Consider the following 18,689-nt stretch of genomic DNA (forward strand, 5'->3'; position numbering starts at 1 on the left):
TTAAATCTTTCTTCAGACACTGCTTAGCAGTGACCTTATCACTTAAATTCTCTAAGCCTAAGTTTCCTCATCTGTAAAATGAAGTTAGACTTGATGACCTTTGAAGTCTCTTCCAACACTAAGTTTATTATTTTATGATCCTGCAAACTTAAGAAGTTGGTTCAAATTTGGGCCCTGAAACATACCAGCTGTATGACCCTAGGTTGGTCACTCTCAGTGCCTCAGGCAAGTCTCTAACATTTAAGTGGCAGATTTGACAATCTAAATAATTTGCATCCAAAATGGGGCTTTAGGGATGCAAGCTTCCACTAGTAAAGGGTCCCCTCCCCCAAATTAGGCATTCTCTATGCCAATTAAATCTAAGTTTTAAACCAAAAAATAACAAAAGCAACAACTAAATTTAAATAATTATTGTATTATACCTATTTTATGTTAACTAATTATCTTTACTAACCAGGTGCTAAGCCTGGTTGTTTCCAAGTGACTGAAGGACTGCAAGTGATGTCAATGCCCTGTAGCCATACTCTCCCTGTTTTAGTTTTGGCCTAGCATTCACTAATTCTATCATTTAATCATTTCTTAAAAGCCTTCCTTGTAACAGGACTCAGGTTCAGGAGTAGAAAAAGGAAGTTACTTCATAGGAAGTATAGGGAAGACCATTTGCTCCTTCAAACTTACAATGCTACCTGCAAACCTCTCACAGCTCTTTTCTTAATTTGGTAAATTCCTCCTTCCATTTCACTTACTCAACCCAGCAGTCCCACTTGCTGTCTAAAGCCTGTCTAAAATATAGCTGATAGACCCTTATGGTTTCTAACTTCCAAAGAAGGTACATAAATGTCCAAAAGAATCTTTTTGGGGGCAGCCAGGTGGTGCAGTGGATAGAGCACTGACCCTGGAGTCAGGAAGACCTGAGTTCAAACCCATCCTCAAATATTTGATACTTACTAGCCGTGTGATCCTGCAAAAGTCACTTAACCCAATTGCCTCACCAAAAAACAAACAAACAACAAAAAAGAGTTCTCTTCTCAAAGTTAAATCCTGAGGTGACTCTAGTACCTATAGAGGGAGAACTTTTATCTACAGGAACCTTTCGATGATGAGGCGAGCTGCCTATATTGTAGGATAGACTTCTTATTATTTGGTTTATTCCTAGAAATTATTGCTGATAGTATGATCTTTGTCCAGAAAATGTAGTATCTAATTTTGTTAGTTATTATGTGCAGACGTGTGCCTTGCTAACATTTATATAGCACTATGTGTCAGACTGTGCTAAGGGTTTTTATTTTTCTTTTTTATTCTCAGCTTAAGAAATAAAACAAGCATTTCCATAACAAAGCGGAATAGAAAAAAAAAGAGAGAATTGCACCTGAAATGGCAGGTCCATTGTGTGCAACTTGCTATGTCTTTCAAATATACAACAAATTTCTCATGTAACTTCCTTTTCCCCTCCCTCCCAATCCTCCCACCCTAGAGATATAGGCTGAAGTTTTGAAATATTATCTCCTTTGATCCTCAAAACCCTGTGAGGTAGGTGCTATTACTATTCCCATTTTACAGGTGAAGAAACTAAGGCAAACAGAGGCTATGTGATTTGATCAGGGTCATACAACTAGTAAGTGTCAGGCCAGATTTGAACATAAATCTTTCTGACTCTAGACCCTATGTCTATCCACTGGGCCACCTAACTACTTCTGTCAATATTGCTTATCAATATAAAATAATTAGCACCCCAAATATGAGTTTTGCAGGGATGGTGGTTTGAGAGTATGTTCTTTGCTTCCTGAAAATCCTAAAGAATAAACTGTCCTGCCTACCCCTCTGTGGAAATTAATTGGAAATCAGAGATACACAACTGAAAGAGTTTAAATACAGACACATGCAACCTTTCAAACACTTTTGCATAGGAATTCTGAATCCCAAATTGATCATTATAATGTTTTATCTAGTTTGCCACCCATTCTTCTGCTTCTGAGTAGCACAACTCTGCAAGATAGCCAATATTTGAAGAGCCAACATTTCTGAGGATCATGGAAAGAGGACTGGACTTGCAATCAAAGGACCTGTATTGAAATCCCAACACTAATATTTCTTAAGTGTGTGAACTAGAAAATTCACCTCTGTATCCCTCAGTTTCTCCAAGTGTAAAATGAAAAGGTTAGCCTAGATTTGATCCAAAACCCTTTCCAGCATTAAAATGGATGATTCTAGGATATGTTTTTTTTTTCCTCCTGGAGAATATATTCAGATCCTCCAAGTCATCTTTGACTTTACTAATGGAGGTATTCTTTTCAAGGATGTAGTTACCCCAGCCCATCTATGGATGTGCTCCCTGTCCTATTCTTCTTCCTATAAATTCAACATAGGGAAATGACACACATGTTAAATCATCAACATGATTTTATTTGACAAAATTCACAGAGGACTGGAAATGAAAATCATACAGTTTTAATTTCATACAAACACATTTTAAAGTGAAGACCAATTATTTCTTTTTTCTAGGAAATGAAGTTTGTCAGATTGCATATAATTTTAACAATAAAGCTGATTTAAGTTATTCTATTGACAAATGTGATTCGGGTAACATAAATATAATGTGAAACCTATTCTGGCTACATAGTATAAATAGCATTTTTATTCCTCATTTTTTTCAAAAGCATTCTGTACACTTATGAGATTAAACAGCTATGGAGTTTTATCACTCTCCAAAATTATTTTGGCAGTCTCTTTAGCTATCTAAGTATTTTTTACAGTTAGAATTAAGAACCCAATTCCAATATTAGTTCCCTTCTAAATCCTTGGTTTAAAAAAATTACCAAGGAAAATATAGGGAAAATATTTTTATAGGTAGAATATGTTATACAGCTCAGGAAAAAATAAGAGTAAAATGAATTATACGTCTTAGTAAATTGTATCCCCTTTATAAAACATCAAGAAGAGGAGAATATATAAGTAGAATTCATTCATGTATCCAATCTAAGGATTTACCTTTTCTTAAATATCTCAGTATCATGCTGCAATGATTCCAGTATACTATTACCATAATCCTGAATCATTCAGAAAATTAGTGGTCATATTTACCTCATTAAAAAAATACTACTGGGGGCAGCTAGGTGGCACAGTGGATAAAGCACCAGCCCTGGATACAGGAGGACCTAAGTTCAAGTCCTGCCACAAACACTTGACACATACTAGCTGTGTGACCCTGGGCAAGTCACTTAACTCTCATTGCCCCACCAAAAAAAAAAAGAAAGAGAGAGAGAATACTACACTTCTGAGTTAGGCTTCATGAGAGCTGTAGCATTCCAAATATGAGATTGGTGCAAGGTGTAAAGTCTACCCCATGTGGAGAACAGTCATGGTAAGGGGAAATACAAATTGCCCTGTGTTATTACTGTCATTAGTTCCATCAACTTGGGAAACCCTCCCACAGCATTTTCAAGTTAGGTTGTGGAGGAAGTCTGAGGCTTCTTGCCTCTTGTAACAGATACTGGTTTTGTGCCAGGTATGATCATAATACTTGATGTTTTAGAAATGGGAAAGACCAGGCCCTTAGAGTCACTGCAACCTTCTTTCTCTCATGCTGAAAAATCAGAAACTAAAACAACTACAGCCCATGGATGGCTGCAGTATTTCTTTATCTGAGGTAGTGCTTCAGGATGGAGATGTTTTACCCTCATATAACCAGTTAACAAGGAAATCGTAGTGGATTACTTTTATCCTGTGAGTAGGTAGGTGGCTCTGTGGATGGAGTGCTGAACCTGGAGTCAGGAAGACCTAAATTCAAACTTCAGACACTTACTAGCCATGTGAGCCTGGGCAATTCATTCGTGGTAAAAACCGGAATTTTAAATCTCACACATTTAAACCTGTTTGTCCCACTTTCTTCATCTGTAATAAGCTAGAGAAGGAAATGGTAAACCACTTACTGGAGTGAGTGACTCCAAATGGGGTCACAAAGAGTCAAACATGACTGAAACAACACAACAACAACAACTTCTGTCATTTTACCCCAGAAGCTGTCTTACTGTTTGCAATAACAAAAAAAAAAAGATTAGAAAGTGATGCCACAAGTAATCTAATAAAACTTATATTGTTGATAGATGAGTGATTACATTCGACAGTGTGACAGTGGCCAATTGGAATCATTTCAGAATCAATAACATGGAACATGATGCAGAGAAAGGGGTACTTGATTTGGTATCAGAGGAACCAGGTTCAAATCTCACTTCTTCTACTGACACAAATTACCCTGGGCCGGTCATTTCACTTCTCTGTCACTCAGTTTCCTCATTCATAAAATGAGGAGATTGGATTAATTCATGGGATAAAATATTAAGCACTGGAAAGAGCCTTAAAACACATCTAATCTGACCCCCTTAAAATGACTTCCAAGGTGTTCATTCCCGATCTAAGTCTGTAATCTTATGAACGTGACATATAAAATCACCTTTACCATCAGTCAAAAATTGAACAAAATAGAATCACAATAATAGAAAGAAAATAAATTTAAAGAGTAAAGGAAAAGAATAATGTGAAAACAATATTGCACAAAGCTTCTGACTCAGTGCAAAGTGAAGCTGAGATACTTAATGATGGACTACTGACAGTTACTTCAATGACAGCTAAGAGACCACCTGGAAAGAAATCAACCCAAGATAAGTGCCACTACCCCTGTCTTGCAAGTAAACTGTCACTCTGCGTGCATAAACCGTTTGTAATAAGACATATCACAAGTGGTAAACAGCTAAATCATCATCATAGGCAGTCCCTGCTGTGGGAATTTTAGAAAGAAATATAGAAGGGACAAGGGTCAGTCTTAGGGTATATCCTGGGTTCATAAGTCAGGGATATAGAACCATAGACTTACAGTTGGAAAAGACCTTAAAAGTTATCTAATCCATATAAAAATGCTTCATTCATTCTTTTTTTTTTCTTTTTTTTCTTTAGTGAGGCAATTAGGGTTAAGTGACTTGCCCAGGGTCATACAGCCAATAAGTATTAAGTGTCTGAGGCCGGATTTGAACTCAGGTACTCCTGACTCCAGGGCCAGTGCTCTATCCACTGCACCACCTAGATGCCCCCATTCAATCTTATAGATGACAAACCCCATTTTAGTTGAACTTAAGAAAATTATCCAAGATCACGAAGGCAGTGACAAAACCAGGAAATGGAACCAAATCCTCTGATTTCAATCCTCTATTCCTTTTACTATTTTGGAAACTTACCCATACAAATAGATAGTCAAGGGTCATTATTAGTCATGTAATGATTGGAATGACGCCACCTGCTGGAGACTTACTGCAGAAAAGTTCCGCCATGAAAGGAAGGTCTTTGAGGGCAAGAACATGCGTCTTTTCCTTGGCGTCAGGAAGTGACGTTGGCTAGTGGGAGGAAGAAGGAAGAGACTAGCACTCTGTCTCGTGCCTTCCTTTGGGACTCTGGTGGAGAGCGGAGCTAGAAATGTGCTCTCCCTTTAATAGATAGATGAATGTAGGCCTTTCTCTCTCTCTTTACCAAATTCTTATTCTCCTTAATAAAGGCTTAAAAGTCTAACTCTTGCTAAAGCTTATAATTTACTGGCGACCACTCATTAGATATTTTAGACAGACTAGCTAGCATTTTAGCCCTTAACAGTAAAAAGGACCAAATTGACCTATCATTACTATTAAGTTATGTGATATTTTTCCCAAGTACCACATTGTTCAGAGAACACACTAAAGGAAGATGCATGAGATGCAACACAAATAGGATTCATGATAATAAAACTTCCCATTTTAAATTCCAATTTGCCCTTCCCTCTCCTTCAAACCTTTTTTTGGTTTTCTCCATTCTGAAATAATTTTCTCCTATTTTCTTTCCCCACCTTCCTTTTATCACTTACCATATAGATTTTTTAATTTACTGTTAGACCTTGGCCCAAACCTAATATGAATAGAGTGACCCTCTGGCCCAAGTAAGACAATCACAGTCTTTGAAGATCTATTCTAGATATTTCAGTATTCAAAAGAAACACTCTGAAGACAATGGTAAGAGAATCTTGAACACAAGCAGGTAAATTGTAAAATAAAATGTGTTATCTTATGAGTTAGCCTTGCCAGGGCCCTGACTGCACTGGACACTGCCACAAAGTCAAGTTTCCATCTGGGAGCTATGGTGAAAAGGAAGGAACTGAATCATTTTACTCTCCCTCTTGATTTCCTGCCATGCTGACTCTGATCTCTCCTCTTGTATCACAATCAAGAAGATTAGAAATATGGTTACCTTGCTATTATTAGCAAGAGAGAAGTTTTCATTACAAGCTAAAAGTTTTATCATCCTCCTTCTAAGGGTGTTCTCTCCATGGGTAGTGGATATGGGTCAGGCTCCTTCTCTCCAAAATTTAGACTGTTGTATCTTGTACTTCCAGGTAATTGTAATGGGGAAGCAGAAAGAAGGGGAGGGTATTTCCAATGGTGCGCCTTTACACATTTAATATCCAACTCTCGGGCGGGGGGAAAGCAATGTATGCATGATACATGTTTAAGTTTAATCTGCATTAGGAACATTTTCCCCGTCCTTTTCTTGCTTAGAAATCAACAAAATGATAAGTCAAGCCCTGATTTGTAATACTTACCAATTTCTTGGATAGAAATGTTCACAGTGATTGGGTAGGCTTGAGAAGCCTCTCGTACACACCTGGGTCTACTATATAAATATGACCTCATAAGCTTCCTTTGCTCTTGCAACCTCTCCACTTTGAAGATGCTAAGGAGATGGATGGCTTGTAGGATAATCATGACAGCATGTGAGGGAGGTAGCCAGAAAAAACTGTGGAGCATGTTGACAAGCTGAAATGGTTCTTCTTGGCCAACCATACAGTTGGGAGAAACCTTTATTGATTGGCTACATGGATGGGACTGTTGGCATCTTTCAGAAGGCCTCTCACTTTCAAATACTTTCTCTTGGCTTCATTAAAGTCTGGATGATTCTTTCAGTCATAGCATCAAGTGAGAGATCATTAAATACTAGGAAAGGCCTTAAGGCCATCTCTCTTTTGAATCCATGTATCTGCCATGAAACAAGCTTCAGGTCTGGGTGCTTTTACTCATTCTTTTTTCTATTCTAAGTAAAGGAAGTGGCGTCTGTATTCTCACTAAAAAGAAAAAGCCACAGGAATCTGACACTTTGATTGGTTTGTGGTGTCTCTTTTCTCTGACATCAACCTGAACCCCTATTAGTTAGGAACCAGTGACTAGTACCCCAGTTCCATTTAGCTACTCTACAATGGATAGGTTTTACAAAAGCATATTTACTTCAAAGATATATAAAAATAATATAAATTTTTCCCAATACCATGGAGGCCTACTCTCTCATACTCCACCTTAGTAACTTGGCAGGGAGAGAGAGAAGAGGGAGAATAGATTCAAAATTATCATAATTTTACCCAGTTTCTATGAACCATTGATCCCTCTAAATTCATGTCCTAAAGTAGCATGACTGCCACTTGAATCCTTCTTCTGGGCTATTGAAGTATCCTAGAAACCCCTCCTTTCTCCTTCTAAATATTATTGCTGAACTCTCTTCCAAATCTAACCTAGATTTGTAACACCAGAATTTCTTTGGCTTACTCTTTTGATCAAGGTCAGAGATTTCATTCCCTTCATTTGGAACAGAAAAAGAATAAAGGCAAAGGCCCAGGACCTAGACTTCTTTGTTGGCAGCTATGTGGCCTCAGAGAAGAAGGCACTAGGGCCCTTTTTCCCTTACCTCATAGTCCTTCACTGGATGTCATCAGTGAAAGAGGTTCTGTACAAAGAGGGCGTAGCTAATGCTGACAGGCAGTTCAAAAGATGATGTCAGTATGGTCTACACAGACAATTGAAAAAGACTCCCTCCAGACATGCTGTTAGCCAAGAAGAATCAGTTCCAGAATGTCTACACATGTTCCAGTCTTTCCAAAACATTTCCTTTAACATGTTATCATGATTTTCCTATAAGCCAACTCCCCAGAGTATTCTACATGGAAAGATCACATCAGCCAAGCAGGATAATAATTAATTATTCCAGAAAAAAGCTAGAGCTTCTTCCTGAGTCCATTTCAGCAATCATTAGGCCTCCAAAGGTGACTACTGTGTTGTGTCTCTTTAGTGTTAGGAAAAGGGACATGAATCTTCCTACTTGCCAGGCCAGTGTCCAGCCACAAAAGTGTACTGCATCTTATCTGACACCCAACTGACTGGCATCTAGCCAGGTATAAAACTAATTGACAGTACACATATATTGATGGAGTGGGATAGGTAACTGGTCATACAATTGAATCAGAGAAGGAGAGCAGACTGGATTGCATTTGGCAAATTGGGCAATGATTTCAAAGATCCTACCCCTCTTTCTGAAACAAAAATCCATGCTTTTAATGCCAAGGCAAAGGTATTGATACTTAGACAAAACCTCTAGGAATGAATATTTATTGTGTGGAGTGAGGAGGGGTTCCATATCAATAGTTTCCTAATAAACACTTTTTACTTTGAAAAATAAGTTATTACATTAAACACTTTCTACTGTTTTAAGATACATTACCTATTTACAGCCTTTGATGACATCTTTACTAGCACCAGCAGTGCTGTGTGTGCCCACTCAGCTAGAGTCAATGCCTGAAAATCTTAAACAAATGGTGTTTTGGTGGGTTTTTTTTTACTCATCAAACTTAAAATTCTAATTTCCTAGGGAAAATCTTGTACTTCTTTGGAAAGTGGGGGAGTTTTTTCACTTTTAAGTTATTTAAAAATGTGTGTAATTGCCTCCAAAATAATACGGTTTAGTTTGTGTGTAAAAAAATAAGTTATTAAATGTTTCCCAGTGATTAAACTTATTACTCATGTTGATTTCTGCACCATCTTTAAGTAATTATTTGGTTTTGATCTGTATTTAAGGGGGTGGCACAATTGCCACTTCTTTCACTGAAAGTCAAGGACTACATGACAGGAATGAAAAAACATTCTTATCTGCCAAAACTGAAGTCTGGAATACAGTGTATCCTTATTTCTGTAAGTACTGGAATAAATAACACCTTCATAACACAAGGAGCTATAGGGAGCTACTTTCATTTCACAGCTTCATCTTCAGTTTCAAGATAATCCTGGACTCTGGTCACATTGGGAAAGGACTTTAAAGCAATAGTCATCTTTAGACATAGAGAACGAACAACAGTGTATTTATTTCCACTACTCTTATTTTGCATTTTTCTTCTCTTGTCTTCAACTACTTTCCCCCACTTTCCTTTACAAGTCACCTTTTCTATATGTTGTGTCCATTATATCTTTTTTTAAATTTTTTGCAGGGCAATGAGGGTTAAGTGACTTCCCCAGGGTCACACAGCTAGTAAGTATCAAGTGTCTGTGGTCAGATTTGAACTCAGGTCCTCCTTAATTCAGGGTCGGTGCTTTATCCACTGTGCCACCTAGCTGCCCCATGTTCATTATATCTTTCTTTCTTTTTTTTTTTTTTCAGTGAGGCAATTGGGGTTAAGTGACTTGCCCAGGGTCACACAGCTAGTAAGTATTAAGTGTCTGAGGCCGGATTTGAACTCAGGTACTCCTGACTCCAGGGCCGGTGCTCTATCCACTGCGCCACCTAGCTGCCCCTATGTTCATTATATCTTAATCTGATTCCTAAAAACCTTCAAGAAGACTTTTTGATTCCTCCCTCCCCCATTCTCAATCCTAACCCCAGCAGAGATCTGCCATCCCATTTGGATCAGCTCTCCTTTGACTGAGGAGAATCTACACATCGAAACTAATTCAGGGGGAAAGTAAGCAAAGAGATATGGGGCCGGGGGGGGGGGCAGCTAGGTGGCACAGTGGATAAAGCACTGGCCCTGGATTCAGGAGGACCTGAGTTCAAATCCGGCCTCACATACTTGATACTTACTAGCTGTGTGACCCTTGCAAGTCACTTTACCCTCACTGCCCCGCAAAATAAAACAGTCAAAGGGATATGGATAAACTGGGCCAAATTGAAAGAAAATTCTGAGTTATAATAATACCTCATACTTCTGATAAGTGGTGCACACACACCATAAAACTCCTGAAGGGATTTATGATGTCCCCCAAAAAGTTAAGAACCCCTGTTTTAGAGCTTGAGTTTCCTCATCTATAAAATGGGGGTAATAATATTTACATTACATAACTTATGTAGGGGGTGCTGTTTGCAAACAAAGCTCTTAAAACTTTCTAGAAATGTGTTATTGTTTTTATGGATCTGATTCCTACCCTTACCAACACCCTCTTGGCTATGATTTTAAAAGATGCTAATGTGGTTTTCATGTTATTTTCAGCTCAGCATTGAGGTAATATGATGTCTATATCACAGGAGCTGTTATATTTTCTCCCTCCCCCCCCCAAAAAAAACCCCTAATCTAATGGAAATATGGCCTGAGTGTCTTGCTTATCCTCTCAATCAATTCTACACAAACCAAATAGATTTCCCCCCCACTATAGGAGAAGAGAGGCAAAAGGTTGTACTATCTACCCATCCCTATTAACTTCCAATAAGTGCCCTCTGCTCAGTGTTGCTTGGGCAACATAACCTGAAGCTTGAAGCAGGTTAAATTCTAACCAGTTTGCTAAAATGATGAATCTTCTGGATCCACATGAATTCAGCAAAATTGAATGTGATGTAATTCAGGTTTAACTGTTCCTATTCTCCCTGGTCCATTTCATAGTCCCACAAAAGCTTGCAGTCTCTGGCCATTCACCAGTCATGTTAATCAGCCCCACTGATGCATTAGCTTGTCCTTTTAGAGAACCCTCAATCAATGCCCAGTGACAATGGTAAGAATTTAAGGAAGCTATGTTTAAAATATTTCCCCTAATTCCCCACTAAACCTGCCTTCCATCCTTTCTCAGCCTCCTAAAGTAATCCATGACTTTCATTCAGCCAAGTTCAAAGGCTTTTTTTTCTCTCTTTATCTTCCTTGATCTTTCTGATGTGTGTAGTACAGCTTTCCCTACCTGCCTGCTGAAGAGTTTTGCCTTCATTTCCTGGGAGACTTCTATTGTCTTTTCTGATCCTCATTACCAGATGATGGCTTCTCCTAGACCCCATATTTCTAGCTATCTTCTGTTTTCCTAAACCCTTTCGAATTCTCTTTGTCAACTTCTGTTTTCTAGACTTTCTTCTTTCCCTTATTTGCAAGTATCTCATAAGCCTCAATCTCTTTGCTTGTTTTCCAAATGCTTTTTATGTTCTTATGTTTTTAACAACCATGTCTCTGCATTTATCACACATAGATGACACATGTGTATGTTCTGTGTATATGTGTGTATACATATATATGTACACACACATATAGATATAGATAGATAGATAGATAGATAGATAGATAGATAGATAGATAGATAGATAGATAAAATCTTCCAAACCACAGTCCCTCACTCTAATTTTGTATCTCTTGCTATTCACAAGTCATCAAAATCCTGGTGTCCATCTTCAACATAACACTGGACATAGTAAAGATATACATATACACACATATATATTTACATATATAATATCTTCATATATTATATATACATACATAATCTCTCTTCCTTAAAATGGCATCCACCTACTCATTTTTCCCATCAATTAAAAAAGGTAACATCCTAGCTAGTCCCCATACTCAGTCATATTTGACTTCTTATAAATCTTGGTCACCTGCATCTAATTAATTACTAGACTGTATCATTGTGACTCCCAGAATATTTCTCAGATATTTTTTCTTCATTCTTATCATACACACACAAAAAAATGGTAATTTGCACTTGTATAGCACTTTATGGTTTGCAAAACTCCTTTCTATAAAGAATTTCATTTGATTCTCAAACACAGCCATTTAAGTAGGGGAGGTAGTCAAGTTTTATTCTCCCCATTTTACAGATAGGAAACAGAGGTGACCTCAATACCACAGTGTTGGAGAGCTGTAAATTGAAATGAGCGTTTCTAAACCCAGAATTTCTAATCCCACTCCCATTGCTCTATTTAGAATGTCAGACTTTCCCCTCAAGATGCTATTCCTTAAAGGAAATACATACAATAAAGAGGATGCCTTCTTAACCTGGTTTCTGTGTACAGATTTCAGAGAGATCAATTTATTCCCTTTGTAATCCTTATTCATTTTGTATTATGCACTAAAAAAATCGCCATTCAGACAAAGAGATCCATACTTTTTAATAAAGTTTAAGAACTTCTTGGCTAGAACAGTTTGTATTTAAAATAATATTAATAACTCTTATCTCCTCTAGAGACCCCTAGAGGAAAGAAACTGCAATTACACATATTCTGAAAAATCAGGTAATCAGTTACATTCTATGATAAAAAATAATTAATATTTGTATAGCACTTCAGAGGTTGCAAAATACTTTCCTCCTAATAACATTAGAGATAGGTAGTAAAAATGGGGAAATCAGTAGTATGGTGTAATGGAAAGTTAGGAAAGACCCAAGTTTGAATAATTCCTTTGAGACTAACCAGTTGTGTAAGTCATATAAATTCTCAAAACATGTTTTCTAATGTTTTTTTTTTGCGGGGCAATGGGGGTTAAGTGACTTGCCCAGGGTCACAGAGCTAGTAAGTGTCAAGTGTCTGAGGCCAGATTTGAACTCAGGTACTCCTGAATTCAGGGCCGGTGCTTTATCCACTGGGCCACCTAGCTGCCCCTGTTTTCTAATATTTAAAACGGACTAATAATACCTGCAATATAACCTCACAAAATTATTCTAAAGCTCAAATGAGATAATATATGCAAAATGCTACATGTTTAACTTATTAGGTGACCTGCTAATGATAAAACAACCAATGGAGTTAAGATTTGAATTCAAGTTTTCTAACTCCAAGTATAACAATGCATTTTGCTCCAAGGTCCACTTCATTATTTACTGACTGGACTGATAAGGCACAAAACATAATTATGATCAAAGACTGGCTCTTTAAAAATCTATATGGAGTTCGGCTCCCGACCATAAGAGGTCTGCATCCTGCGGGAAACTACCAGCACAGCCAAGGAAAACATGCCTTGCCAATACCCAGCGTTGACACCAGAGCAAAAGAAAGAACTGTCTGAAATAGCTCACCGAATTGTTGCACCGGGCAAGGGAATTTTGGCAGCAGATGAGTCCACTGGTAGCATTGCAAAGTGGCTGCAGTCCATTGGAACTGAGAACACAGAGGAAAATCGTCGCCTCTATAGGCAGTTACTTCTAACAGCAGATGATCGAGTGAACTCCTGTATTGGAGGTGTTATCCTTTTCCATGAGACACTCTACCAGAAAGCCGATGATGGTTGTCCCTTCCCCAAAGTCATAAAGGCAAAGGGTGGCATTGTGGGCATCAAGGTGGACAAAGGTGTAGTGCCCCTGGCAGGGACCAATGGCGAGACTACCACCCAAGGTCTGGATGGGCTGAGTGAGCGTTGTGCCCAGTATAAGAAGGATGGGGCTGACTTTGCCAAGTGGTGTTGTGTACTGAAGATCGGGGATAATACACCTTCCCCACTTGCCATCATGGAGAATGCCAATGTGCTGGCCCGATATGCCAGCATTTGCCAGCAGAATGGTATTGTCCCCATTGTGGAGCCGGAGATCCTCCCTGATGGAGAACATGATCTGAAGACCTGTCAGTATGTCACTGAGAAGGTGCTGGCTGCTGTCTACAAAGCTCTGAGTGACCACCATGTCTATCTGGAAGGGACCTTGCTGAAGCCTAACATGGTCACTGCTGGCCATGCCTGCACTCAGAAGTATTCACACGAGGAGATTGCAATGGCAACTGTAACTGCCCTTCGCCGAACTGTGCCTCCTGCAGTCACTGGTATCACCTTCCTGTCTGGGGGTCAGAGTGAGGAGGATGCCTCCATCAACCTCAATGCCATCAATACCTGCCCCTTGCATAAGCCATGGACCCTGACCTTTTCTTATGGCCGAGCCCTGCAGGCATCTGCCCTCAAGACCTGGGGTGGAAAGAAGGAAAATGTAAAGGCTGCCCAAGAGGAATATATTAAGCGGGCCACAGCTAATAGCCAAGCTGCTCAAGGCAAGTATACTCCAAGTGGAAAGTCAGGAGCTGCAGCCAGCGAGTCACTCTTTGTCTCTAACCACGCCTACTAAGTCTAGGCCTTTCACCTGGGTATGCCCTAACACTCCAGGCCATCCCTCACAGTCCAGGAAGAGGCTGAGATCCCAGAGCTTTGTGCTGACCTCTCCCATCACTCCTAACTCGTGTGGTGTTGTTGTTCTGTGGTGAATCTAGCGACCCCTCCTCAGCCCACTTTTTCCAATAAACAACTATTTAACAAGGAAAAAACAAATCTATATGAGTATAATGTTAATTTAGGGTACTATATTTCTGGAAGCAATAAAGTTTACCCATAATTCATTTTTTAAAATCCAGCTACATTAGCATATAGCGGATGCTTCCCTTACCTTACTTACAGAGAGCTTGTCAGTTTTGCATAGACATTCATAATATTTATACAACCCTCCATGCATGTATCATAACAGTACCAAAAAAAAAATCTGGCCAGTAAAATTCACTGTAGGAGAAATGAGCATCCATACCACAGGGGATGCAAATATCCTGATGCATGGCTTGACTATATAGCTAGGTCTCATAGAAAAAAGCAAACCCATGCCTTTCCACCCCAACTTCAGGCCTAATTTGACTCTTTCGACTGATCCTAAGTAGAAACTGGGAAAGAAAAATCCCTAGTATTTGAAGTAGAAAGAAGACTTCAATTATTTTTGTTCTTAGAAGTGTCATCACCAACAGAAAATATTTACAAAACAACTTCCAAGCCCCCATCTGCTGAAGTTGTGATCTTGTTTGACAATATCTGCAACATTCCATTGCCACCTAGAATCAAAGATCAGAGCTGGAAGGGGCATAAAACACCTTCTAGTTCAGTGTATTTTTTTTAAAGGAAGAGGGGACTGAAGCCCAGGGACTCATATAAGACTTATCCACAATCACAAGAGGCAGTAGCAACAGCAGTAGCTACCATTTACAAAGCATTTTAAGGTTTGCAAAGCTCTTTGCTAATATTATCTCATTTTATTGTGGCAATAGTCCTGGGAAATAGATACTATTGTTACTTCCATTTTACAGATAAGGAAACTGGAATGAACAGGAATTATTTGACTTGCCCAGGGTAACACAGTTAATAAGTATTCTGAGGTTAGATTTCAAATCATGTCTTCCTGATTTCAGACCAGGAAGTGCTCTCACCATTGTGCCACCTAACAAGTATAAGAGGTGGGATTTTCACCCAGGTCCTCCAAATCCAGAACCAATGTTCCAACTGCTGTAGCACTTAAGGCCAAGCTCTTTTCCCACTAGTCACCAGAGGAAAATCCTTCTCTTGATGTCTTTGATTTCTTGTTTTATGCACCCAAGGAAAAGGCAAGAGAACAGGGAGCTGGGCTGACAAACAGGTACAAGTTCATTTACATGATGGTTCTGCCAGCCCTCATGCATAACTAATGACTGTAAAGTGCTTCACAAATAGGAAAGTGTTATGTCACTGCTAAAATAATCATTATGCACCTCTTGCTCTTGAAGAGGTTGACATATCACACTTCTACTGATGATCACTGAGCCATCTTTAGGAAAGACCTGGACACTCAGAGAATAACTAGTTTGTGTTGCTTTCTAAATCCTAACTCTGATAAGTACATAAATCATACAAGGCAATGACGTCTCAGCTCTGTAATGAGGCCAAGGTTGCAGATTTCATCCCAAGACCAGTCACTTAGCTCAGCAAAGAGAAAACTCTGTCCCACATCCAAGGGCTGCACTCTGAAACCCTGCCAACCTGGTCACAAATGCATGCATTTGGTCACAAGGGAAATGGGGAAATATAGCTAGCTCCTTAAAATCCATGAGCACTGTTTAAAAACAACAACGATGATAATAACAAAAACCCAACATAACATTAAGTCAGGAGGAACACCTTCCCTATAGGAAGAGTAGATACAGAACTGTTAAGAAAGTCATAGATGCATTTCTCTAAACTACATCCATTAGGGAAACTATTCCTGTTTCTAACTTTCATGACTTTACTAGCAACTAACACAGCATCACCTTCCCCCACCCCAACCTTTGCTAACTGTGAGAAATATAAAATAATTAATTATAAAGTCGTTTTTTAATTCATTGTTTTTCAGCGTCAATTCCAAACAGTGTATTCCTATGTATTTCTTTTCAAATTGTGTTGGGTTCACCTATAAGACTGGTGTTTTGTCTGGGACTAGATGATGAAGAAATTTGCAGTGTGAGCATGATAGGTTGTGGTTCATTCAATGGATAGCCACAGCTGGGTGAATTGTTTGAAACTCCTTCTGCAAGAGTAGTTCCCATTAACACTAATGGGAGAGATAAGTCCCTATTGATGAGACAATAGAACTGGAGGGTAAATTTTATAGGCCATAGAGTGTCCTTAATACATGTCTGCAACTCCTAGTGACCAAAATGGAAATTCAGGCACAAATAGAAAGTAACGACTTATCTCCCTAATTTTAAAAGCCTTCAATCTTAAACCAAAATCTGAGGCATACCAACTGTACCTGGATGAAATAACAAGATTTTATGTACTTTTCACCACAAATTTTGGATAGTCACGGAAGATAGTATTTGATTGACTTCAGGCCTTAGACAAAATTTACACAATAGTGGAAAATACTAGTAGAACTGTATACTCTGTAGTTCTCACTTTTTAATTTTTTATATAAATTAACTTCTAATTGCTAGTAGATGAATATATAAAGCATCATGTTGAATTCATACAATTTTCTAATAGGAAAACTTTTTAAAAGCTAGATCTTTTTAAAGTTCCTTTCTTGTTTTTCTATTTTTTTAAAATTTGGGGTAATTTTAGGAATAATTTCAAATTGCATCTTATGTTAAACTGTCTATAAAATGTATTACTATAGAAACAGTCCTTAAACACAAATTAATTATATCTATTGAGAACTTTAATTCATGAAAATATTTACTACTCAGGTTATAGTATTATTGGGGGTTTTTTACAAAAAAAACCAATGCAGTATTCCTTTATAAACTGATTGGTTCTTTTATGAAACAAAGATATTTCTCCTTGTTATCATTCAAAATCAAGTACAAATTCTCTAATTAGAAAGTGCTAATATAAAATAATCCTAATTTTAAAAGTTTCTTACCTTATTAAATAATTACTGAATTTTTATCTGAATGATAATTTACAAGGGAAGACCAATTTTTCAATCAGAGAAAATAAAAATCAATACAGGTTAAAAATGTAAAAGGATCAACTTACATAAAATAAAGTATACAGTGGAAACTATGTGAAATAATATACTGTGAATTCCTATGAACTATTTCTACTAAACACTTGAGCCAACCCTTGTTTTGAATTACAGAACTTTGGGAAAAGCTATCCTTTTGTAGAAATATTAAATTGTACTAACAGAGGGGGAAAAGGAAAAAGCCTTCTTGGCCATTCCCACCATATTTTACTTTATCATGTTCAGCGGCCTGTCTAGTATTATCTCAATATACCTGCTAAGTTTAACACGTTTCAAACAACACATTGTATTTGTGACAGGTCAAAATAAACAGCCACTCTTACCCATGAGAAAAAGGGAAGAAAAATCAGTGCCCAAATTACAGTGAAGGATTCCTTTCTGGGAAAAAAACTCCCCATAAGAATCTTTCTTGCCCCTTTTTTTTTTTAATTCTGAAACAGGGGTGAGGTTAGAGAGTGAAAGGAGAAAGAGGTGTAGAACTAGGAGTCTAGGTGATGTCATATTCAAAACCAAAAATGACACGTTAAATTCAAAGCCAAGGAGATATCTTACAATTTGAGAATTAATTTTCATCTATAAGAGGAAATCATAATGAATAGGTAACTATGCCTCATAAGTTTGTTGTGAATTCAAGTGAGATAATGTATGCAAAATATTTTGCATACTCTAAAACATTAGATCGAATGAGTTATTATAATTATTTTCAAATAGTTAGCCAACATAATGATTACAAATAACAAAATACATATATATTCATATAGAATACATTACCAAATTAGACTGCAAATAGACACTCAGTGTGAAAAGATTTTTTTCTTTCCTTTTTGGAAGGATAAGAGTAGAATGACTCACGAAAAGGTGGCCCAAATAATAACAGTCATTCCAAATTTGCACACTATCAATTTTCGTCCTCAATAAAAAAATGTTTTGTTTTGTTTTGTTGTTGGGGGGGGGGGGAGTTGACTGCGGAAAGAGGCGGGATTTCAGTAGAGTAGCTGAGGGTTACACCGCCTGTATTGTCTCTACTGAGTACTCTGCACAAAGAACAGGAAAGGATGAAAAGTAAATGTGGGGAAGTGTCCTCTGTGCAAACTAGCACATCGCAACCTGAGGTCTTCACAGCAACCCAATGGCACACTTCCCTTTCGACAGCCGAACGTGTTGCTTAATAACTGAACTAAATACTTTAAATGATTAATCCTGCGTCGGGGACTGGGAGGAACCTGCAATCCTCTCGAGCTTGAAGTGGGTTAGTAAAGAAACGCAATTTTCAGATAACAAAAGAAGATGCGTCACACACCCATCGAATGCAGAGCTTCCTCCGTCCTTTCTCTTCCATCTCCATCTCCACCTCTCTCGACACCCCCCCCCCATTAAAAAAAAAAAAAGCATGCT

The 18,689-nt window shown here is 38.1% G+C and overlaps 1 protein-coding gene across 1 annotated transcript; it reads left to right on the forward strand.

The window, feature by feature from the left end:
* Positions 1–12,969: 12,969 nt before the first annotated feature.
* Positions 12,970–14,267, forward strand: LOC122734541 (fructose-bisphosphate aldolase A-like). Its single transcript, XM_043975429.1, has one exon. The coding sequence runs from the start codon at positions 13,029–13,031 to the stop codon at positions 14,121–14,123; it is 1,095 nt and encodes a 364-aa protein (XP_043831364.1). The 5' UTR covers positions 12,970–13,028; the 3' UTR covers positions 14,124–14,267.
* The last annotated feature ends 4,422 nt before the right edge of the window (positions 14,268–18,689 follow it).

The sequence above is a fragment of the Dromiciops gliroides genome, chromosome 1 (assembly GCF_019393635.1).
Source record: "Dromiciops gliroides isolate mDroGli1 chromosome 1, mDroGli1.pri, whole genome shotgun sequence".
In the NCBI taxonomy this organism is placed as follows: Eukaryota; Metazoa; Chordata; class Mammalia; order Microbiotheria; family Microbiotheriidae; genus Dromiciops; species Dromiciops gliroides.

Coding starts and splice junctions, on each gene's coding strand:
- LOC122734541 (XM_043975429.1), top strand. CDS start 13,029: ATGCCTTGCCAATACCCAGCGTTGACACCAGAGCAAAAGAAAGAACTG.